Genomic DNA, 25228 nt, shown 5'->3' on the forward strand with positions numbered 1-25228 from the left:
GTGTATGTGTGATGCTAGCAATTTTTCAGAACCAGGAGGAAGGCCTGTGCTGCGGCGAGCTGAGTATCTGCTTTTTTAGCTGCTGCGCTAACATCAAGGCTATCCTAAAACCTCACCTGAGCAGTTCCGTCCATGAGGGCGGTGACGTATTGAAATTCATGTGCAAATACAGCATGAATGCACCTCCACGAGTGGAATTATGCTGGAGTCCAAAAAAAAGAGGGAACTTTTGCTGCAGTTACATTGCTGATCCTGTGCTAATAAGTTCCACCCATCCATCCATCCATCCATCGATCCATCCATTTAAGTTAAGGGTCCCGGGGGGCTGGAGCCTATCCTAGCAGCCTTCAGGTGTGAGGCAGGGTTCACCCTGGACAGGTCACCAGTCCATCACAGGACCAACACATGTAGACAGACAACCATTCACACTCACAGTCACACCTACGGTCAATTTAGGGTATCAATCAGCCTCGTCCCCTCTTGATGTCTTTGGACTGTGGGAGGAAGCTGGAGTACCAGAGAGAACCCACACAGGAACAGGGAGAACATGGAGACTCCACACAGACAGACCTGGGGGTCGAACCCAGAACCTTCTTGCTGTGAGGCGTGCTAATAAATTGAATAAGCTAAATAAGACATGGGAACAGAGGTGTTTCCATGCAGATACTCACATGTAGGCGTCAAAAACAGACTGAAATACAGACACCAGACATCCATGTATAGAAACAAGGCAGTAAGCGGCGCACTGGTGGCTGCAAGGTTAAGGACATCTTGCTTACTCCGCAGCATGTTGCCGAGTAACCACACGTTTAGAAATGGAAATAATATTTTCTGACATTTAATAAAGCAAACTGATCAACTGGGAGAATTATCAAAAGATGAAGCCACTTGATTCATTCATCCATTAGTTTCTCATCGTTAGGGAGGCAGTTGATGAGTGAGTCACTCTGGACGATAACGGGTGTGGAGACAAACTCACATCCACTCTCATCGAGCAGCGCCTGTCAACTAACTTCCATGTTTTTGGTTTGTGGGAGGAGAAAAGCAGGGGATACTTTCTGAGTGGTGACGGTGCTAACTTTTTCATTCCATGCTAACCTCTGCCGCGTCCTCTATGTGTGTTAGGAGCACATTTAGGAAACTCTTTAGTTCCGTCTCTGAGTCTGTGTGCTCTTGCATGAGTGCATATATTATACATATTTAATTTGCAGTTGAGTGCAGCCAGCCCACAGGTGCGGCTGATTTTCGTTTGATGAAGGAAAAGCAAACTGATTAGCAAGTCCAGGTAACATCAGAGCAGCAGTTCCCGCAAGTGGCCGTGTGATTAAATCACACAAACACAGTCGAAGGGAGATGGATAATGAAGGGACAGACTGGCAGCTCCTCAGTGTACCCCCTCCTCACACACACGCACACGCACACACACACACACACACACACACACACACACACACACACACACACACACAAAAACCCTCCCTCGTACTTTTTCGCTTCTGAGCAGTACTGGAGCTCATCTCTAGCCAGGACAGGAGGTGGGGTGGAGCACAAATACCAACACACACTCACACGCATGGATAAACTGCATTTGCACATGTAAAGGAGCAACGGAGGACTTGACATATGTGTTGTCTTTTTCTAGTACGAATACACACACACACACACACACACACACACACACACACACACACGGAGGAAGAAAAAGACATACAGGACATTCAGCCTTGTCTCTCCAACGACTCTTGACTGGAATTAACTGCAGAAATGCATTTGCTCATTTCACTTGCAAGCAGATTGACTATTAAAGAGAGTAATGGCCAAAAACAAAAGCTCTGTAAATCAACAGTGAGCCAAAAGAAAAACAAAACAAACAAAAAAAACAACCCTGAAATTTAGCATCCTCACCAGATTTCTCATTCAAGTCAAAAATAAGCATTAAAAGCTATTTAAAATGCTGTTGATAGCTTTTGGTTACAGGCAGTCCCCATTCTCGTGCCTGGCAATGGTCTTTTATGGCGAGGGACCTAATACAAGATTTCTGTTCTAGTGCAAACATAGTGGCCATGGGCACCAAGGAACAGCTGCCGTATAATTGAATTAACATTCGCCTTCTGCTTCAGCACTGCTGAGAACTCATACACATCCCTCCATGAGCTCCATCAACCTGCCCATGAATATGCATGCTAGCTGTGATAGATATGTGTTGTGTCTAATGTTGCCGGAGCTTCCTGTATGGCCCGTGAAGGGCTATTCTCTGACAATATTGGGAAAGTGACACCTTATACGTCAAGTCTGTTGATCATTTTTAGTGCTACAGGCCCTCGGAGGATTGCGGCGGTTGCGTTGGTGGAGCGTCGGAGGAATCTGAGGTCTCACAGAGACATCTAGTGGAAGCTTTCTGTTTATTACAGCACTGGATTTGAAGTTTGGGGGCTGAAAAGTGGAGGCGTCACTTCAAACGTTGCAGCTGAGCAAACAGAAGAGCTGCATCAGAGGTGGCGGGGGCAGGTCTCCTCTTCGACAAAGCTTAAGTCGTGATTCACTCCTCCATGCAGTGCTAATAGGACTGCTCAAGAAGGGGACTGACAGCCAAATTTGGCCGGCCATAAGGTTCAATTTGGCCAGCGAGATGTAAAATAAATTAAAAAGAAAAGGATGTAAAAGAATATTTAATTCCCTGTTGGTGCTTTTTTTCTCAGTGAGGAAAAATACCCATTAAAAGTGTTGGATACTGAATACTTGATCATTTATTCAGAGTTTGATCAGGTAGAAAAGAAAGAAGACAAAACACATTTTAACAATTCAGGTTTGCTTTTGTCAGACGGTTCACGGTCCAGTTTCTCACTGATAGGATGATTTGAATATTTGATCCTTAGACGGTCAACTATTTAGTCACATTAGGCCCATATTGCTCGTTACGTAACCTCAGAATCATCAAATATACGAAAATAATGACTTGAGTCATTTATCAGTCTCTGACTCTTGAAAAGGAAGAAAAATTGTAAAATATCACCGAACTACTGTAACTCACGAACACGTCTCTAAGCAAGTCCCATACATTTAGGCTGTTCCATGCATTCCCCATTGACCACTAATATCATTCTCATCTGAAACTCTCTGGAGCCCACCTGAGGAGGCCCACCTCACACATCTGACAAAAAAAAATGCTATAATTTGCAAAGCAGTCAAATGTTGGGAGTGAAAAGTACAACATTTGCCTCTAACAGAGCCCCGAGTGAAAGTGTAAAGTAGCTAAAAGCAGGTAAAAACTAGCTTGTATGATTGTGTTTTGGGAGAAATGAAGACAAGCAAACATGATCTGAGCCCTTTGAATCCAGATTTATTGATACAGCTGTGCAGTCACATAGCATGGTGGCACACGCGGCCGCCTGGCCGGCATGGAACAGTGACACGCACATGCATGCACATACATGCACACGCTCACCCACACACACACACACACACACACACGCATGCGCGCGCGCTCTCACACACCGCAGGTCATTCTTTTCAGGGAGGCAGTGGACTGCTTAGCATGTTATTTTTGTAATAATCTGAGCCAAATGAAGAGCACTGCTGTTTCACAATGATTGATCGATCCTATGTGGCTTCTCTATGCTGCGTCTGTGATTTAGACTTCCACCATGTTAGAGACGGCGAGAATTGTTTGTGCATTTTACACAGTTCACTGCATCCCTTCACAAGTTTCTCTCTCACTCTCTCACCAACACACACACACACACACACACACACACACACACACTCACCCACACATACATCTCACCACTCTCAATAGAGCAGGTCACAGTGAGGAGATCAGAAATACATGTTAAGTATTTTCTGGCGTTTCACACACACACACACACACACACACACACACACACAAACACACACACACACACACACACACAATCACTCACTCACTCACTCGCACACACACACATGCACACACACACCCTTTACATCCATCTAGAACAGTTTGAGATCTGTTGTATTAAGTGATTCAGACGAAACAAGGAAACAAAGCATTAAACAAACAGCAATAATCAGTTCCATAGTAACCGTTACAAAACACCATGTTTAGAGGTCTTTACATGTCATAAATACAGCTATGATTCTGATTATGGTTGGTATAAATTGCAGTTAATATTCTTACATTAGGCCTTCACAGTAGCGTGTCAAAGATAGAGCAGGAATATAATCCTCGTTATCAGGCAGGTTATTGAAGGATGCAATAAGTCTGGTGTTTGTTCTACTTGTGGATCTAATTCTGTTTATACTCTGTTCAATTTGGAGACACTTGAGTATTTCTGACGTCAGAGATTGGAGAGTGAAACGTTATCCAACAGACACACAGGACAAATAAAACCAAGATATAGACAGAAATGAAGACCATCACTCCTCTGAGTCAAACATGAGCGGACGATTTAACAAAAAAAAAATATCACAATACAGCACAAAAACAAATAAATTTAAAAAAAAAACAACGAAGAAGCAAAACATACCATTATAAATACAACATCAAACTGCTGACTTTACATACAGACTGTAGATTTGTGTCTAAAACTTGAGCGTGTAACATTGTAGGAAGTTTACTGGTTTCTTTGACTGCACCTGGATCAGCACAGGTTCATATGACATCACAGATTCAGTTTTCCTACAGGTGAGCGATGTGAACTGGTGAGTACATAGAGAGGCACACATTCAGCCAGCAGGCTTGCTAACTACTGACTGGATTTTAGGTAGAAAGTAGCATGGTTACATTGCGTGATATATCCCAGCATGATGCTATCATCTCGTTTGCAATAGAAAAAAGAGAAAAAAAAAGGGTGTGTTAAATTAAAAAAAAAAGCTAAAAAATAATAAGGTTCCATAATTTCCATTTATATAAATTTGTAGTGAAATTATTTACTCCTTTTGAACTGATATATTCTCTCTCTATATATTAGTATATGCAGCAGTATATACAGTATAGGTGAAAGTAAGCAAAACCAAGAAGTTGATCTTGGCACTATGAATTTTGGGAGATCCATACCAAAGAAAAGGAAAATAAAGTGCACAATTTCAGGCAAGCATCTCCATCATTATGCAAATACTGCTAAAAGGTTGTTGTTGTTTTTTTCCAGTTACACATATATAGTAAAAGCTGAAGCAGCGTTGCAGAGGTTCCGTATGTTACATATGCACAGAAAGCAATGTTTGCATCTTATATTTGCAACATTACAAGCCTTAAAAACCTGGCGGAACAACCATGAAGCAGGTACAGTTTGGACTCAGCCTGGGACACACAGCCATCACGTTAGCATGATGGAGTCAACAGGCTAGAAGGTGTACGAGCGCACTGTAAACACGTTGATTTAACATCACACCAACAACCTAGAAGGTGAAGCCGCTGCAACAGAACGCTTCAGCAAAAGTAAAATTCTACACACAGGCTTGTCTAATCCGATGATAACGTGGACTTTTTGCTACAGCCGAAACACATAAGAAGGCATCGAGTCTTGACATAGAAATGCTTCGAGTGACAAACAGAGTGAGGATATCAGACACGTGTGGAGCGCGACTCCCATCGGACAATGCCAAACAGACGATGATGTTACAAAAAAAGGTAAACAAAAAGATTTGTATATATTACAAAACTTGAATGTATTTGTGTATGTGATATGTTTCAAATGCAGTAGTTGCATTCTAATTTTTGGACTTTTTTTGTTGTTGTTTTTGTTCTTTTCTTTATTTACTTCCACTACAATATCTTACATTATATCCAAAACTATCTGTCGGTGGATCGTTGAATCAAAGGATTTCTATTCCTCCTGAGATCCACTCATATAGAAACTTTCAATATATACAATAACAAGGACAAAAAAACACTAACACACACATACAAAAGGATAAAAACAACAGTGGCAAAAACATAAAAGCATTAGAGATGCACAAAGAAGCAAAGCACGAGGAAAGTAAAAATGCTGAGGGGAAGAAGTGAGCCACGAACGGTGGTGAAAGACTCCAAACAGGAGCTCTGAAAGCACAGGAAACAAACGATCTGTGGACACTTCCTCAAGAGCAGATTGCTGAGGGAGCACTTGCTATCTAAACAGGCTCGTTATTACTGTACACAACTATGCAGCAGCTGTAAAAGTCTCTCTTCATGTGAGTCTATTCTGCAGTCCACATAAATCTGTAACTTCTCTAAATACACATTTTCAAACTACTTTGTGTTGCCCGACGTCACTGACAGGAAATCATGAAGCAGCAAATGGGACTTTTACAATGGTGACAGGAGGTTGAATTAAACATACATCTTAAGAGTGCAGTAAAATAAAGTAAAAGTAGCCTATGAAAGGCACCTCCTCATCTTCCCCTTTCTTGATGCCAACTTAAGGTTTTTCATTTTCATCAATAAGGAGCAGAGAGGAGTAATGCACATGGATAGAGCTCCGTGCAGCAGAACCTGGGAGCACAAACATGCTAGAAATCAAAAGCAGTTGATCATAACGGAGCTAAAAAGAAAGTTAAGGTTTCTTGCTTTCCTGTAGGGGGCGACACAGTCCAACGAATGGCCTTTCCCTCTGGTGATTCTGAGCACCCCCATGAGGGTAGAAAGAGGTTCAGGTCAACAGCAGCAAAGCAAAGATGCAGCAGTCAGGCTGGGAGCGGCTCATTCCATTGAAACCTCAGCTTTAGAAAAACAAAAGAGAAACATGTCAGCAGTGATGAGCAAGTGTCTGGTACCATGCTGGTTTAGAACAGTCTTTGAATTAAAATGCCACCGCCATTTTTGATGTTTCTATAATTCCATACAAACACTTCATATCAAAGATGAGTGTGAGATGAATAAGTGGAGCATTGTCTGATAAGGTCTTGGAATCCCTTCTTCCTGTTACTGATCGATTGTACACAACTTTTTTGTGCAGCTCCATTGACATTCTTTTTTTTTATTTTATTTTTTTAGGTTACATACTTACTGATTACTAAACGACTATCACTTCTTGTGGATAGATTTGAGTCTGGAATGACTTTATGGTGACAAAGTAGTTGTAACTAAAGAAAAACAATACATTTTGAAGTTAAGGTACCAAATACTGGGAATTACAGCAGCATTACGACATAGTTTTGGGGAGCTGCAGCAGCATCAGATGATTCTGAGTAGTAAAGCGATCATGGAGCCTTAGCAGAGTCCTGCACTACTGTGACATGTTTGAAATGAAACAGCGGATTTTGACAACGAGGCTCCTTCAGAGAGGAAGAGAAACACGAGGTAAAAAACTTTTGGTTCTACGGTGACATCCTGACAGTCAATCTGGAACAACAGCAACTGCCTCAGTGTTAAAATGCAGCCGCTAACGGCTAGCTTAACACTGACTGAGTGCAACTAAATGACACTAAGCTCTTGCTCTGCTCCTTTCCTCTTCGGAGCTTCCTCCATACAGGTTCTGTTGCAACTCTTTTCACCTCTGGAATAATTTCTGTTCTGAGAATGCCGAGGTAGCTTCATGCGCCTGAAAGCAGCACTACAAGCTGCAGGAGTTTCGTACATGTTCAGCAACAATTCTAAAATGACCTGTAGGTGAGCTATAAATGCTGCATGTAAATGTTGCTTCGATACACATTAGGCTTATTCATGGGTGCAGTGAAAAAGTAACCAGATTCTAAAGTTTAGTTATGCGTGAGGCAGTAAACTCACCATCAACTCCTGTTGTCTTGTTTTCAACACTCTCTGGAGACTCCGCCCCTTCAGACAACTCTCCTGAAGAGTCACAATAGTCTTCATGTTATATTAGACAAACCTATATTAATGTCATAGACACATTCTCAGAAATTTGTGTCATTTTATGGGTATGAACACTGGAGGTTCATACAGATCTAGTGTTTCAGAGATGATAGCATGAAACAGGGTTACGTAACATGAATGGCTGTCATGATCACTTGGAGAATTACTTCAGTAGAAGTAGACTTCATCATGTCTTCTTTAAAAGGCCATGCTATGGTGTTATACAGTACCATTCTGCAGTGGTGGGTTCTGGTGTGCAGCGTTCCCAGGTGCTGCCCCCTGCTCTGGTTCCTCTGTGTTATTTTCTGGTGGTATGCTGACCTCTGAAGACTCTGGTTCCTCCTCAGATTTGTCCTCTTTGGGTTCAGGCTGCTCTGATTCCGCGCAGAGCTCCTGGGGCTCCATTTCCTCTTCCTGCTGGGCTCGCTCCTCCGCTTCCCTTTTAGCTCTCTCCTCAGCCTCTGAGGTCAAACGCAGCGCAGCGGCAGGTTGGCATGAGTGACAGTTTAAAAGTGTGTTCATGTAAATCAATGCATAATTTATCATTAATAACGACATTCCATTTGCTTTGAATAAGCAAACGTTGATGAGAGAGCTGGGTTCTGTTATGCCGATGTTACAAAGCAGCTTTTTTGCATGTTTCATATTTACCTCCACTGGAGAGGTAACGTGATCACTGGCGCGCGCTCGTGTGTGTGTGTGTGTGTTTGTTAACAGCCTATCTCAAAAATGAAAGGGGGAGCTATTTCATTAAAATGTAGTAGAGAGATAAGAAAATGTACAAGGAAAAAGTTATAATGTTTTCAAGGATATCTGGATCAGACAGGAGAGGTTCTAACCTCATTGGTGGAGGTATACGCTCTCGGGCTGGCTCTGGTTATATAAATGGGATGGACAAAATGCTAGGAACACTTCTCAGTACGGCCCAGTGCAGTTCAACAGCACCACAAATGTACAGGCTCCAAAATGACCGTTAAAATAAATCGACAGCTCTTTCAATGTCACTGCAATGATGTGTGTGCATGCGTGTGCATGTGTGCGCGTGTGTGTTGTAGATATGCAAATTGCCATATGCTACAAATGCAAATACTAAATGTGCATATCAAGTATAAAGGCTCATTAATTTCATTGTAATAAAACACTATATAGCAGTAATTAATGTTGAAAAAATACTACTTTAATGCTTTGTACAGTATTCTAATATTTAATCAGCCGTATATTTTAAGAAATTGTGGCTAAATGGATTCTTAATTAACTTGATAAATTAGGAGTATAGATACCACTCACAGGGACTTTCATGGCTTGACTGGCATTATTATGTGTGCCTTCAAACACCTCCAACTTAATATCAAATGCAACTTATGTATGTTACGGCACTCATCAGCTCAGCTTCATTTGCACATTCTAGATCCCCTCAGAAAATGTTACTGTGCATCCCGTAAAATCTAACACTAATACATGTGAAAATCCCCTCGGCGTAAACTGCTGATGCTAAGAGCATTGCAGCTTTATAAGCCAATTTCCTACATTCTGATGAATCTCCTGTTCTGTGTAGACAGGGCTTTTCCAGGGCTTAATATTCCCAGAGTCTCCAAATCACCAGCATTTGACCAATTTAAACGTTGTATAAATCTATCGTACCTTTAGCAGCCTGTGCTTTCCACCTCTCTCTGTTCTGATAAACCTCTTCATTCCACAACGCTTTGAAGTTCTTCATGTCCACCGTCAGCAAAGAGCTCTGGCCCGACGAGCAGCTGTCGGAGCCCATGCTCTTCACGCTGTGCCTCTTGGCTTCATCGGAGCTAATACTGTTCAGACTGGGCAGAGCAAAAGGGAAGACATTTTTTTTTAACAAGTCCACATGTCACCAACAGTACTGTGTGGATGTACTGGTCACACAAAGACCACAATACTGACATGCCCATCAGCCTCGGTCATTTACAGAGGCATTTCACCCAAAACTATTAAAATAAACCTGATAATGAATCTTGTACCTTTTTAACAAAACCGTGTAGTATTACTGCTGCTGGGGAGGTGACAGGATTACTGGCACTGGTTTGATTGCTAGGTGATTAACTCAAAAATTTGAGGAATGATTTTGATGGAATGCGGTCGATAGATGGAACTTAGATTGAGGAACAATCAGTCACATTTTGAAAAGTAATCTGTAACTGGATTCAGGTCTGATTATGCCAAATTTCCTTGAAGACATTATGTGCTCTCCAAGTGCCCTGATGTAGATGGAAATGCAATAAGTTGTATTTCTGAGAGCCCGAGAGTGCTGTGGGTGGTGCTCAGCCCAGGATACAGCAACAGGACCCCTGCAAAATATCGTCAAGGCTACATTTTGGGGGGGGGACTTTTTAAATGCAGGTTTGTTGCATTCCCTATTCACCCCACCACACAAAATGCATAAAGGGTGGAGAATGCTGACTGAAATAAATCAACCAATGGCAAGCATACACTTGGAACAGGTGAGGAAGAATTTAACATCCCACCCAAATATTGTGTGACAAACATCAATTTGTATCAATTTTATGCCAATCCATCTGACAGAGTTTTTTTGTGTGAAAACTTGAAACTGCTGTAGGCAACAGATGAAAAGTCTAGGGATCATTGAAGTCAGTAGAATTCATCCTGTGTGGCTCATGAATGTCTGTACTGAACGGTGATCAATCCTGTACAGTAACTGCTGAGATAATTGAGTCTAGATCACAGTGTTCGACTGACCAGTGAGAGTGGAGAGAGACAGAGGCAGGCAGAGAGCAGACAGTTAGAAATGATTGAGAGCAGCTATAAAAGCTGTGAAGGAACCTCCTAAAATACCCATAAGCACCCAGGTGTGTGCAGAGACAAGAAGAAAGCACAAGTGGCAACGATATCTGCTATTTCCACTTGGTTAGCTCCGACTGGAGCCCACTGTGTGATGCTAATGACTGCTTTTGGGCAGAGTGGCGAGGTTGATATTGATGTGCAGGTGTAGAGCAAGACTACGAAGCACACTTTCAAGACACAAAGTTTAAACAAATAATAGACAAACTTTTTAAATTACATTTCCTTGGATATTGGATATCAGTAACGCAACAGCAGCTGCTTTGAAATCCTTGAATCACGACAAGCTGCACATAGCTGATTTACTTGGCTGTTAGAAAAGCGCTGAGCTCATCCTTTAAGCCAATGAGGACAACAGTACTTCACTCTTTACTTCAAGAGGCAATTGTGTATGCCAGTCAAGAACTGTGCTCACTCTTGATCAGGGGTGGTGAGGCAAACTTGAGTAGAATCTCTTAAATGTCAATTTCAAGGTGCGTGACTCTGCCAGATGAAAGGTGGACACATTTCCACGCAATAAAATTGATTATGCATGGAAGACTCATCTGCTGTTCTTCCATTGGATACACAGTTATTGCAGAGAAGCTGTTGTGGTTTAATCACGTCACTGATAGTGTTGTCATTGTAGGAAGTATAAAGATTTGTTTTGAGGTGGTAAAGAAAACAGTTCATTTTCTATTCTTTTTGAAACTTGCCTGGTGTATTATAAACAGTCACCCACCTCCATCTGCTCCAGCCACCTACAGATCATCTTGCCAAAGATTTCATTTCTACATTATTTCTCAGTTTTAAGAGGAAGCTCACCTTGAGCGCCGGAAGCCTGTAAAACCTGAATGGGAGGCTTCGTCAATGAGTGGTGTTACAATGCGTTCCATCATGTCTGTCAGTACAGTGAAGGTGGGCACCACAATGAAGTCGATGAACCCTGGAGACAAGGGTATTAGCATTTTCAAAACATGCTGTCAGGTCAAACAAATCCACATTTTCTAAAGTATTAAACCCGGATAGGAGAATAAGTGCTCAGAGCACAATCACAGATATTTGATTGAATTTAGTTTGTTCAGATATGAAACATTTAGTCTTTGAGGAAACAATGTCAACCAACCAAATTTCATTTTCTAAAAATTTACCATTTTTAAGGCAGTCATTTTGTTCTGCACAAACTAGCGCTGAACTGTCATGTCTTGTTATACCACTTTGTTCCTCTTGAGGCAACAGTGAGTCACTTTGGCGCAAAAGCACAGTGCCTCCTCTCCGATCTCTCTCTGGGGCTTGTCAATGTAACATGTGGATGTGGGAGCTGAATCAAAGTGCTGCACCTCTACTCACGGAGTTAACTATCTCTCTCCTGAGCTCTACACCTGACTATGGCATGGAATCAGAGACAATACAAAAGCAGCAGTAGGTTCAGGGCTGTGGGAAGGAGCAGCGGTCCTGATCAACCACCTTAATGAAGGAACTAATTCCAGCCTCAACAATCCAATGCTTTCGTTTTTAATCAAAATTGAGTGCTGGAATGTAAATCGATTGGTAAACTGAGCATTCCTCCCCTTCAGCTCATGCTAGGCAAGTGGATCCTTTTTTCTTACAATCGTAGTGGACATGACTTATGTCTGATGACAAACTACCCCTGAAATATGAAGCACTTACTTGTTTAGAATGACTGCAAATTGTACAAGTATCAATAACAGTTGAGGATTTTCATGAAATGTAAGGAGTAAGAGATACACGGTGCACCACAGGAAAAATTAAGTTTTGCGTTTCATTTGAATCGACCAGCTAAAATCTCTATACAGCATTCTCCAACTGTCCAGCTGCCAGACGGGAGAAGTTATCAGTCGATGAAAATGATGACAGGCTCATCTTGATTGCCTTCCAATGTTACCACACACTCATAGCAATTGAGATTCATGGCATGTTTTGAAAAAAAATTTTGGCTCTGGATTTTGTTACGTCCAGGCGGCCCAATCACATCTTGTCTGCTGAATGCAACCCGAGATGGAAACTGCTGCCAAGGCTGAACAATGTCCTGCCACTTTCTCTGCAAATTCTTCAATCAAATCTCTTTTATTATTTATTGTCACTACCTGACTAAAATGATTCTGCAATTGAGCATGAATCAAAGGATAAAGCTCTTCATATGAAGTAGCGGGCTTCTATCAAGGAAACTAAATGTGTCAGTGAATTAATATGCACAGCAGATGTTATTATGGAAGGGACAATAGCTTCCCAGCTACCTGCAAAATCAAACTGCCATCTCACATTCAATTAATTATGGAACAGAACTTCTCGATCCGTACAGCCATATTTGAAGACTCACCTATCTGGGACTGTGCCACCATTGTGGACTTTCGGTCACAGAGTGGGGAGAACGGCAGCCCGAGCTCAGCTTCTTTGTCCCCCTGGAAGAGGATCAGCTTTCTCAGTCAAAAATGACACAGCCAAGTTTTCAGTAAAATGCACACCTACACTCACTAACAGCACCGTACACCATATGGTCACACTTCTTTCAACAGGTTCTGGATTTGTCTGACCTTTGCCCAGAGTTCTTTGTGCCACAGAAGTGTTTCATTTTCTCTTCTGATTTGTCATAAACCCATGAGAAATAGAGCTGGCATCTTTGGAGAAGCTATTTATTGACTATCCACATCCTGAGAGACAAAGGCCTCGGATGATGATGGAAGAATGTGGTTTGATAATGGATGACGTGACAGAACCATGGCGCTGAATTCAGACCAAATGCGTTTTGTTTACATCTGCTTCCTACATTCCTGTTGGTGTGCTACTTTTAGACACCATGAATGAAATCTACTTCTGATATAGAGTTTCAATTTTTGCAACAAAAAAAACCTAAAAAAATCCCATGCGTTAACAATAACATTACTCAGAGTGTCTTTCTAGGTGTTCCCATTCATGATCTTGCCCTTGATTTTCACAGTTTACTATCTACCTATATCAGCCAGACAACCTACATTTGACAGGTTTACAACAAAAGCAGAGCATGGTGTCAAGGCACAGACCTCAAGACCTGTTTACATGAATATATTGAAGAGTGATGACTAAATGCAACCTGCTGGAACCTGCAGGTTGTAATGGGGCTGTATCAGAGGCATGATGCAGAGCAGCAGAGGCCGCAGTGTTAGACAATGTGGGGAGAGAGACATGTCACAGGTTTAGTTGTTTAGCACCAAGCTGAATAAGCTCACAGGAGTCACTCCATTTACAATAAAGAAGCTTTAAAAAAAAGTAGAAGACCAATTTCTAGGAAGAAAACAACTTAATATCAATGACTTCCAACTCAGGTCTAACAGGGTACTTAATTTATAAGAATTAAGTCCCCTGTAGGTTTTGTCATGGTCTAGAAATATATTGTTTGTTTACATGTCTTCTTCTACCAGTCATTAAAAATAGGAGTGTGAGGATTTCTCTCAGGTGACAAATATACATTCATAACTTGCCATCATGTATATTATGACTCTACTGGTGCCTGATGTTTGATTGATCTTCATGTAGATATCTTATATAACAACTGGCTCCTCACCTGTCTGAAGAACTCCTCCAGTAGAGAGGTGGTCCAGCGGTGATGGAGGTCCCAGCTCTTGGCCGGGTGGCTGATGTCAGCTGTGTGCAGCAGTAACGACAGGGCTTTGGGCTTGTCGATGCTACAGAACAGAGCAGATACACACTTTCACAAACTCAAGTTCTGTTTCCTTAAAAAGTTTTGTGAAGTGGCTTTAAGCCCCCCCCCCCAAAATGCAATCAAATATAACGTCAAAATACTAACCAATTATTTAACTCTAATGATGTACGACAGTAAATTCATCCACACAGCAGTTATTTGTGAGTAGAACTCATATTAAACATGAACATAGTCGCCTTCTTAAAATAATCCCCTAAGTCATTTTTTTTCAACTTTTTCAGACAATACAAAAAAAAAAAAACGTCAAAAATGACTTAGGCAATTATTTTAAGAAGATGAGGATATGAGATTATATAGTATGTGTAAGTTTGGCAAGTGATTTCAGGTCAAGTCCATGTGGATCTGGAGGGTCTAATCATTGGATAGTCAGTCTGCAGGCAAAACACATCACAAAGACAAACAGAATACCAGACAAATTTGCAACACTGGGGAAAGCAAATTGTGGAAAGGATACATTAAAACTTCAAAGGCACTGAGTATCCCTTGGAAGACACTGGGAATGGAAAATAATGTGAGCTAGAACTCAGTCTGAGGCAATTTCTCTGTAACAGTTGACAGTCTGTGCAGAGGGAGCCCAATAAAACATGAGAAATACGTGTGGTTCTTTTTAGCAAGCACACGTTCATAAATCAAGCTGCCTCACTGGAACATCAATAGGTATACTTTTTGGAGACAAAATTATTATACTGGTGCTGGTCATATTTGGCCTCTTTACTTCAAATGCCATGCCAGTGAAACACCATCAGCACACTCGAAACATCATACTTACAGTTCTCCACCAGTTTATGGAGACAGCCATTAGCGTCTGCATATAAATACAACCATGAGGCTACATTTCCAAACAGAATGATGCCTCCATCCCACAAGAAAGCCAAAACATATTTTTGCCATGTTGCCTCCATCAGGCTAATCAGTCTAATTCACTGGAACACAGTGTGAAGTGTCATTTCACCTCATCAGAGATCAGTGGTGTCTGAGATGTCAACTGATACCACATCAAACTACCCTGCTTAATGAATGCATGAATGAACGCGCATACAAACACGCAAGGTAGACAAATGAAAATACACACAAACACAAACACACACACACACACACAGATCAAGGTTAAAGAGAGGTGAGAGACGCTAACTCAAATTTCGCCTCATTCCATTTCAAACAGATTGGGTCTTAAAGTGCACTCCAGGCCTGCAGCCGACTGGTTTGAATTACTTCACATTATAGTCTATTCAGCATTACCACCTCCTGCAGACTGCAATCTCACATTCGTGCGTCTGTGTACCTTCTACTATAGCTTCATGAATACCCCTTTCATCAGCTCGCTCTCTGCTTCTGAGGTATATTCACAAATAGAACAGAGGAAAGTTAGCGCTGATTTTGACATACACAGGACACTATTTATCACCACGTCACTGCTTTCAGAGCAGTTTTCTAATTGTGGCGACGAGGGTCCGTGCATTATCACGATGAAAATAATACCCTGAAGGTCAACATGTTCTTCACAGCCTTCTCTTGTCAGTGTTGCTGCTACAGGAGCAGCGATGACTCACTGCTCGAATGATAGTTTACTTGATAGCCGTTTTTACTGCAGTTAGTGAGCTGCAGCTCTACTGGAGCTCCAGCTATCAGCCTCTACAGAGGGTGCCGGGCTCTAAATTTATGGACAGAATGTGTCACAGTCCCATTTGGAATGTTAATGTACAGCTTTGCTCTGGACTTTCAGTTTTGGACTATACTTTTATCACTCTTTAGTTTTGAGCTTAGTGATGTTCCTGGCTTTCTCCTCGTGTTTTGCTGTGTGCTTTTTGTGTATGATTCATCCGTCTTTCTACTTTATTGTTCCTTGTCAGCTCCATTCCAGCCTTCGTATTCTCCCACCTGTTTCCTGTGTGATTAGATCAGTTTGTTTGTTGTTCCTGTTTTTCTTGTCAATCATAGTCTGATCATATGTTACATTTTAATACGTGTTTTTGGTGCTTTGTCTTGGGTTGATTTTCCCAGCGAAATTCATTCATTTACTCAGTTTAGCCAGTCATGATTGATCCAGCAGGACATATCGTTTCATCAGTCTCCCTGTATTTTGGTCCACGTTCCTCTTCTCCAAAGCTGTTAACAACCTAACTTTATAACCATTTACATCCAAGTATATTATCACATGACCTCTCGTGACACTTATGCTTGAAAGAGTACAATAATAAATGCAACATTTATTGATTTCCCTTCATGCTAAATGACAGTTTAATAGATAGAAAGGACATTCGTTTTTTTGCGTGTTTTTTTTTTTTAATTCACTCTGTTGCTACTGTTGTTGATTAGGTCATTGTTTATGTCAATATGTTGCAGGCTTGAAGTGTAATTTTATAAGAACTAGAATGTCTTATTATAGTAGACTCCCATAGTTGTGACACTGGTATTTCATCTTGTTGTGAAGGTTCTGGACATAACCCAAGGAATAATAATTTCTCGTTTTATTGCTAAGAGGTCAAACTGTGTGCTTTGCCCCAAGAAAATGAGGTTGAATTTGTTTATGTTTTTGTCAATGATGTTTTTGCTTGATCAGCACCTAAGTAAATCTATCTTTTCTTTCACTGAAATTGAATGGAATTGCTCATTCTCATCCAACATGATTAAATTAAGGCTGAGGAAGTATTCAGCAGCTGTTTCAGGGTATAAGTCAATACAGGCACCTAAGCAGAAATGCTGGTAAAAAGAAGCACTGAAGATACTCCACTGTACATTCTTCTGTGGAGGGTTTGTTTGTTCTAGCGGGTAGCTAGTGGAGCCTGTGCTTGCAAAGCTGCCAGCAATATTTCTCATGCTGGCTGTTATTCTCCGCTGTGTGCAAACAAATGTAACCCTGCCACATCTGGTGTTACTGCACTATAACTCCTCTGCAGACCTGAAACACTTTTTGCAGTAACACCCTGCTGTATATCAGTACTGTATAATGCATGCTGGATATACTTAACCCATTTCCATCCTAAGTAAACAATACATGGGCTGCAAAGATCATCAATTGTCTCTTTTCAAAAGTCAACCTTGTATAAAACATTGCTTTTAGTCATGCTGTTATTTGACTCTACCCTCTTCAGCAGGGTTAATTGGGTTGTAAAAAGCAGTTGGTTAGTAATGGAGGTTAATGGAGATGTAAATTGCTGTGGTGAGGGCAACGAGTGCAAAGAGTGATGGAAATTGTAGCGGTGAGAGATACGAGTGTAAATAACAGGAAAGGAAAAAGGCAACTGACCCTTCAGGCTGTTGCAGGAAGTTCTTCATGGCCTTGACCTGCTGAAAGTGGCATGACATATCTGTGGCCAGCACCATTTCCACCACCAGAGCCCTCAACTCTCTGGAGGGAAGCAGAGGAAAGAGAGACATAATGTGCTGTATAATGAAGTGTCAAATGCACAGGTAATAAAAGACAACTTATTCCGGAAGTTGGTAAAGTAAAAGAAGGCAGCCAACAAACTTTTTGAGAACTATTTATAATATCTGCTTTGACAAGTCCCAGCTCATGCCATGAAAAATTGGATTGCAGCTGTCTCCTTTAATGTATTATCACACATAACAGTTCCATTTAGTACAAAGTTGTTGGACCTTGAATGAAATCCAACTTTTTTTGATTTTTCCACAGAGCGCAGCTGTTAATCTTGAGAAGTACTGTACGAGATAAGTTCACTTTTGGATTTAAATGTGTAATGGGTACTTTCTGTTGTGGGACGATTCTACTTCACCAGCTTGGGTTTCATCTTTCATTCCTTGCCTGTCAAACTGTTTCTATCTGTCCTCGACAACATTGCCGTTTTATTTCCTTTGCTCTCACTCAGATCTTTCATCTTTATGCCTCTCTTTCTGTTATTGTCCTCCTCTCTGACCTCCAGTCATCCTTGGAAAGGTTGTACAGGATGTTCATCTCATCGTCGTCCTGCAGAAGGCGGTAGGCTGCGCTGACATGGTGACTCTCCAACACTGAGCGGTCATTATACAGGATAGCTGTGTCTGACCTGCCAGTTAAAGAGGGGGAAAAGCAATAGTTTTTGGTAGCAGTAAATTCTCAAGAGGGGCTTCAAACTGACTAAACCAAAAAAGCAAAAGATCTTTGTAGGGGTTAAAATCGTGTAGTATTACAAGAAAAATGCAAGTGAGCCTAAAGGTCCCAATGAGGATGATCAATTATTGTTAAAGCTGAAGGTGAGATGTTTGGTTCAATAAGAAGAGTTATGCATGCAAATTTGTAAGATTATTTCATGACTGATTTTCAAAGTCTGTTCCTTCTTTAGTGGCATCCCTAATACAGCCCTAATAAAAGAGCACTTTTTTTTTAAGTAGCTGCAAACAATCCTCATTTTGAGTCGAAAGGATTAACTTAGAAACACAATTTGTTGTTTCTTTATGGAAAGAATCTATTATCTCCGTTTCAAGTATCTGTCAGTGAGGCTTCTGAAGAGGTTTATCAAACATCCACACAGACCAAATGCTTCACTCCTAGGCATGAAATTCGGTGTTCATTTGGACTCTCGTCCCGCCTCAGTGTTATTACTGCACTACAGGTGATCTCGGTGTGAATTTAAAGACCCCTTGCCGTAAATGGAAACATTGATTGTTGAGTCAGTGCCATGCATTTTTGATTTTATGATCCATTACCTTGTCTGAATGTGGAAGTTGTTTGTAGTCCCTGTGTGCTCATAGTCATGCACCGCCGCGGCAAAGATCATGGCAAAGATCTCCAGCTCTGTCAACCAATGCTGGAGACAAATAAAGGAAGAGGAGGAGAAGAAAGAGGGGGTGAAAGAACCGCAGCAAGTGAGGATAAGGAGGAGGAAGATTTTAAAGAAAGGGTGTTGAAGAGGGGAGGCAACAGCATGGAAAAGACAGGTAGCAATGAGAAAGAAGGGAAGTAAAATACAATAAAGGACAGAATGGACAGAAATTAGAGAAAAGAAATGAGAAAGCAGCAAATGGAAAAAGGGGAATACAGGGAATGGTGCATCATGAAGATGTATAGGAGGAAGCAGCGTAGATGATGCAGAGAAAAGGATTTGGCGTGCAGAATACATTACCGTCAAGGATGAAAGGAAACAAATGGGAATGAGGGGATAGAGGAAAGGTCAGAAAAGTGAAAAGGAAACTTTAGATAAGGCAAGTTTAATTTAGAATCGCATTTGAAACTGTCAGTTTAAAGCCCCCCCTCCCTTTTTCTCTTAAGACAATGCCTTGTTTGTCACTGTTACCAAATATAAGTGGGAGTCATTGCTCTCTTTAATTTCATTATGAGCTCACATTGTCACGAGGTAAGAATCCACATCATGCACTCCTATTTAAGTTTTTTTTAGGTCAAACCTTTTTTAGGTGTCATTTTTCACTAGAGCAAAGAGGAGAGTGATGAGAATGTGCCAACACACTTTTAAAGGTTTGATATTTTGGGACATTTTTTGGCTCCCTGCTTGGGAAATATCAATAGCCTATCAATCATGTCTGTTTGGTACATATGACGCGAGCACCAGCTGCTGGTTATCTTAGCATAAACACATACAGAACACAAACACCCAGCAACTACAGTCACACTTGTGACTCTGTTAGGGTATATGTGGGTGGTCTAGGCTGCTAAATATGTACACATGTTGGTGTAGCATGCCATCATTTGTATAATCCATAATATTAGACTTATTAAAATAATGAACTGATTATGGTGCTAAATGAGAGGTCATAAGAATGAAGTCTAAATGGGACATGAATGTTTGTGCCAAATTTCACAGCAAAACATTTCATACAAGTGGGCTACTTTACAGAGTTCATGAAGGGAAGAAGATGGAAAGTATACTCTTGCTGATGATGTTCAGATGTTCAGTGAGAGGGGTCATCAAACTCCTTGGAATTCTTCCTCTAAAGATAGAGAACTAATTTTAATCTGTCCAACAATTGCTCACACATCTCTCTCTAAACCAAACTGCTAGCGGCGCAATACCTCCTGGCTCAGCTACCAGAAAGGCTGGTTGGAAGGTTTTTTTGCGTTTGGACAGAGTCAGCTGCCAGCTGCTTCTCCCTGTTTCTAGTTGACTTGCTGGATTCATATTTACCTACAAACATGACAATGGAACTGCGGTTCTCGCTCTCAATAAGACATTGAATAGGCATAGATTTCTAAATAGCAGTACACAGTGTCTTGGACAGAGTTTTTTTCATTAAAACACAATGTGAATGCTTAAAATAAAGAACTGATTACATAAAGAATGTTCACCTTTTTGTGCGTGCGTGCGTGCGTGCGTGCGTGCGTGCGTGTGTGTGAAGCCTGTGTCCAGCCTTGCCTTTTATTTATGGGCATTCATGTTTAATCTGTGTGTGTATATGGTGCATGCACACAAACACAATGGTGGGTGTGCATTTTCCTCTGAGATTCAAGTGGATCTGAGTGCACTCATGTAGACAGAGTGGGGATTTAGCTCAGGAAACTCGGTCGATATTGGTGACTAATCAACAGTGGGGGATGGGAAAGTCATTAAGTACAAGGGTGGAGCAAGATGGCCGATCTATTCCTCAGTATATTTCCTCATGGGCCTGCTTTATGAATGACCTGTTGATTGTTGATTTAATGGAGTCTGGAGGGCCTGTGAAATGATAGATGCTGCTCTCCTGCTCTCCCTGGAGCCTCTGATTCTAGCAGTAATGTGGTTTACTCTGTGAGGCACAGCCCAAAGAAACACACCGTGTCGACAGCTGTCGCAGCCACCTTATTAAGGTGATTAAATAAAAACACTGGAAGCAGGGGCAGCCGGCTGGGTGGGGACTTTGAACTAAAGCAAGGCAAGGCTTGGGGTTTTGTTTTGTTTTTCAAATACAGCATCAGAAATAGCCAAAAGTCACTCCGGTGGAATGGAGCAAAATATAGGTTATAAATGGAAAAACAACATAAGCAGCATAAAATATGAGTAGTACATGATGTAACATTATAGCAAAAGGGACACGTAATGTTTGACTAGAAATTTTGATAAATGAGGGATAAGTGTCAAATTTCATAATCCATCCTTAGTTGTTTAGTTGGCCCTATTCGAAGCTGCTGAGGAACGAGTCTGCCGGGTTTCTTGTTCTTTCCCACGAAGGAGAAGGTCTTGGAGCTTACAAGACAAAATAAACCATACTTCGAAGGTGCATGTCAGGCAAAGCTGCAATTAGGCTGTGATAGTGCAGGTGACAGACATGTCCTGAACACTATGCAGATCAAATTGTCTTCGCTTCAGTGAGCCGTTCTCCTCAAGACCAAAACAACTGGTTTCTGTCACTTTTTGAAATGTGTGTTGTAGAAAATTGAGCGATCACGTCAGTGTGAACATATTCACCTACTTACCACCATGCCAGTCTTGAGTAGTAAGTAGTGTACGGTCTGTGTGACATCGGCGGCGTGCATCAGATTGTGGTAAGGGTTTTTGTGTTTGCTGTATCCTACTTCCAGGGCCTCTACAAAGGACACGACTGCTGAAATCGGGATCTGATGGCGAATGGAAGAATAGTTAGTGACTGCATGCAGAAACACTGCAGACAGGGAGAATTCTTCATGCTGTTTGATGATTTAAACAATGAGTGGAGGCAATTTTTATACAGTCAGTGTCAACAAAGCAGTTGAAGTTGATGTCATGAAATAGATTGTGCATCATTTAGGCTTCTGATTTCTATGATTACATATTCAACTCAGCTTCATTGCCCATATCATTTACTCTCCGATGCTGTCACTTCAAGTAGAGTGCCCTCAGCTGTAAGACACTTTAGAAAATGAGCTTCACAAGAATCACACGAGATGTAGTGTTCAACCCTCGCAAAAGATGGTTATTACTGAAATACGAGACAATCGAACACTTCAAAAACAGACATGAGAGTGGGTTGGGCTCCTTTTCTGTGAAATCAAGCATGATGTTACTATGTCTACTGAATATTTAGTTTTAATTACACAAACAAAGGGGGCAACAGCAGCCAGTGATGCATGACATCCTGGTTTCTTTACCTTGAAACGGCTAATGAGGTCATATCTTGTGAGCAGCTCATAGAAAATAAATTTAAGCGCGTGATCCCCGCTGGCCTCGTTGAGAGCGAAAACGTCGAATGACCACTTGTCAACATTCTGTATGAGAGAGAAAGTTCAATTAATGGCATCCTCCTTCTCCTCCTCTGCTTCTGCTTGGATGTGTGAGCACGTTAATACCTTAAGTACAGATATGACAGAAGGGGGGTAGCTGAGTCCCACCAAGTTGGAGGTACGTCTGTACATCCTGTTTGGATGAGATAAAAAACATCAAATGAAGCGTACTGCTGGGTGCAAATGCCAGAGGTTAACTCACTGGTCCAAAACCCTAGCCTGGAGGCTTCCCCTCCAAGTCTCCCTTTAAACCTTCATAGCAGCATGAAACTGTAAGGATGGTTGCAAAGTGGGTGTGCATTGCTTCACAATTCAATTAAAAAAGAAAAAAAAATCTGTCATAATTTTAAAAAATGCAAGTCAGACGTTTACCTTTGTATTCATTATAAATGTCTGAAAAACAGACTGCTCTCTGTAAAAATAGATTAAAAAAGATTATGGCTTACATGTTTGAGGCTTACTGATTTGAACAAATGCATATTGCATGTTAGAGTGTGATAAAGCGCAATCCTGGAGCAGGAGCTGCTTCTAACTTTCAGAATGATTGTGCTTCACCAGGCTTGCCAAGGCCATTACGATGTATCGTCTACTCAGGTGAATGAGTCACGGTGCAGAGGATGCACATGTACTGGATTTCCAGAGGGTCCTTCGACTCAACAATTTAGAGGACTGAGGCAATATTTCAACTAACTGTCGAGATTTTCCATTCATGTCAGTAAACACAAACATTTAGGAAGATTTGAAAAACTGTAGCTGTTTTACCAACCAAAAAAAGACAGTGAACTCTGTCCTCTGATCTCTGAGAGTCCTCGGCCCCATTTAGCAAATTTTGAATTGTTTACATCATGAATGTTTGCATACTTGTAGCAAATAGTTTGCCTTTCGACTGTCATTCATGGTCGTTTCTTTTTTAATATACTGAAAAGCTACTCTGCTGACAACATCAATATCAATATACAGGAGTTATTTTATGTTTAATTTGTCATCTTTTCACTTGTTTTTCTAGTGCTATACTTTTGTGTGTGGTTTTATTATTCTTCATTGTGCATAGATTCTTTAGGGCATCCTCATGAGTACACCAGCTCCTGGAGAATGTGACAAATAAAATCTTAAATAAACAATCACTCGAAATGTGTAGGAAGAGATTGCTGCCAGAAAAAACAACAACAAAGCTTTGGTAAATGCCACAAATTTAAATTGGGTGTGTGCAGAGAAAGCACATCTTTGTTAGTTAAAAAAGATGGAATTCCTTTGAGTTGCCTGGGGCTACAGTGGTTAGGTTAATGGTAGACGGACAAATTTAGTCTGGCAAATATAATTATTTCCAGATCAGAGACTAAATGTCTTTCTGTGACGGTGGTGATGTGCTTGTACGTTTGATAATGTAACAGAATTTACCTCTCGACAAAAATTCCTGCCTGGACAGCATGGACAATGCTGCGGAAACGAGGTTTCTCCTCATTGCGTCGCAGCATCAAGCCCATCTGGCGCGTAAAGGTGGAGGCCAGCCAGTCCCGCACCTCTGAGGGTACCGACTCTGACTGGATGTCACTAAGCTCATCCTCTGTGTCTACCAAGCGCCTGAAAGAGGGCATAAACAAGAGATGGGAGGGTGAAAGACAGGGAAAAAAATGTAAAAGAAAGAAACAAAGAGGAATCATTTAGATGCAGAAACTAAATGCATACTGAAATATCACAGCTCTAATAAGGGATCAAACCAAAATCCCAGTGCTGTCCATCAAATATCATAACATTTTATGTAACATCGAAACATCCCAGGCTTCTTGAAGCGCCATGATGTGCTATTCAAATCCAATTGTGTGATATAATTCTCCACAGCAACTCTGTTGTGTTGACATGTTCGAGGGATCAACGGCAAAGCCTGTTGGTCTCCACCCTCTGAACTGAATACATGCTCTTATGGCAAAGAGAAAGCATTCACATCACACCGATAATCATGGTGCTACATGAATTTTGCACTGGATAGTTCATCATCCTCCATCCTGGACTGGTCATACTATCACCGGCCCTAATCTGGTTGGATCTAGATGACGAGGGGCTTACATAATTCCATAATCCTGGTGGACGTTGAACCTGCATTCAACCACTGACATACATCGATGCATTCTCTTACCACACTTCATGACATCAAAATAACCAATGTTTTGTGCGCAGTTTCACGGATGAAGGAGATGCAGCCAGTATTGCAGCTTTCATTGATTCAGGTTAGAGTCATCTGTAATTGTTGGATATGTGTCACCTGTACAGTAACTGATAATTACAGCTGTGAAATACTGCAGCTAAATTTGAACATGTCTGAAACATGGGGTAAGTACAGTACTTATTCTATGTTTCCTACACACTCACCTCATTTAAAACAAACAAACAATGAAAATACCATAGATCAATTGATGCATTTATGATCAAATCAATGTCATCCTGTTCTCCATAAATGACCCGTGTGAACACCTTTCCCGGTTTTCTTACCTCGTCTCCTCGATGTAAACTGATTCAAGCACTGATGCCGCGTACTCGAGGTTCTTCTTGAGGTCGGCGAGGGAAGCCTCTCCTCTCTCCAGTTGTTTCACCAGACATCTTAATCTAAAACAGAGATCCAATATTCATTTAACAAATGGAATTACTCCCCTGCCATCTTGACATGATAAATTAATTGCATGTGATATTAGATTAATAAGATCTGTGTTGCTGCACATCACTAGATTCTTTTGCCTACTAAAATCACATGTATTCTCAGTCTAAATCAGGAAACGAGGCAATAAAATTCATTTGACAATGATGT

At 41.2% G+C, this 25228-nt stretch overlaps 1 protein-coding gene across 3 annotated transcripts in view; it reads right to left on the reverse strand.

Moving 5' to 3' along the window:
- Positions 1–3332: 3332 nt before the first annotated feature.
- pde1cb (phosphodiesterase 1C, calmodulin-dependent b) overlaps positions 3333–25228 on the reverse strand; it is an 85469-nt gene continuing 63573 nt past the window's right edge. For all 3 annotated transcript variants that reach the window (XM_086204085.1, XM_086204087.1, XM_086204088.1), the window contains 15 exons: positions 24916–25029; positions 23827–24009; positions 22495–22561; positions 22297–22413; positions 21646–21786; positions 18948–19048; positions 18179–18307; positions 17551–17652; positions 14145–14265; positions 12924–13005; positions 11408–11528; positions 9413–9588; positions 8002–8232; positions 7685–7747; positions 3333–6678 (listed from right to left, as the gene is read on the reverse strand). In XM_086204085.1, coding sequence (XP_086060211.1) covers positions 6659–6678; positions 7685–7747; positions 8002–8232; positions 9413–9588; positions 11408–11528; positions 12924–13005; positions 14145–14265; positions 17551–17652; positions 18179–18307; positions 18948–19048; positions 21646–21786; positions 22297–22413; positions 22495–22561; positions 23827–24009; positions 24916–25029 — 1768 coding nt within the window. In that variant the 3' untranslated portion in view covers positions 3333–6658. The remainder of the gene's footprint in view (positions 6679–7684; positions 7748–8001; positions 8233–9412; positions 9589–11407; positions 11529–12923; positions 13006–14144; positions 14266–17550; positions 17653–18178; positions 18308–18947; positions 19049–21645; positions 21787–22296; positions 22414–22494; positions 22562–23826; positions 24010–24915; positions 25030–25228) is intronic.

The sequence above is a fragment of the Aulostomus chinensis genome, chromosome 5 (assembly GCF_037954235.1).
Source record: "Aulostomus chinensis isolate RoL2024-O1b breed Wild chromosome 5, RoL_Achi_v1.0, whole genome shotgun sequence".
Classification (NCBI taxonomy): Eukaryota; Metazoa; Chordata; class Actinopteri; order Syngnathiformes; family Aulostomidae; genus Aulostomus; species Aulostomus chinensis.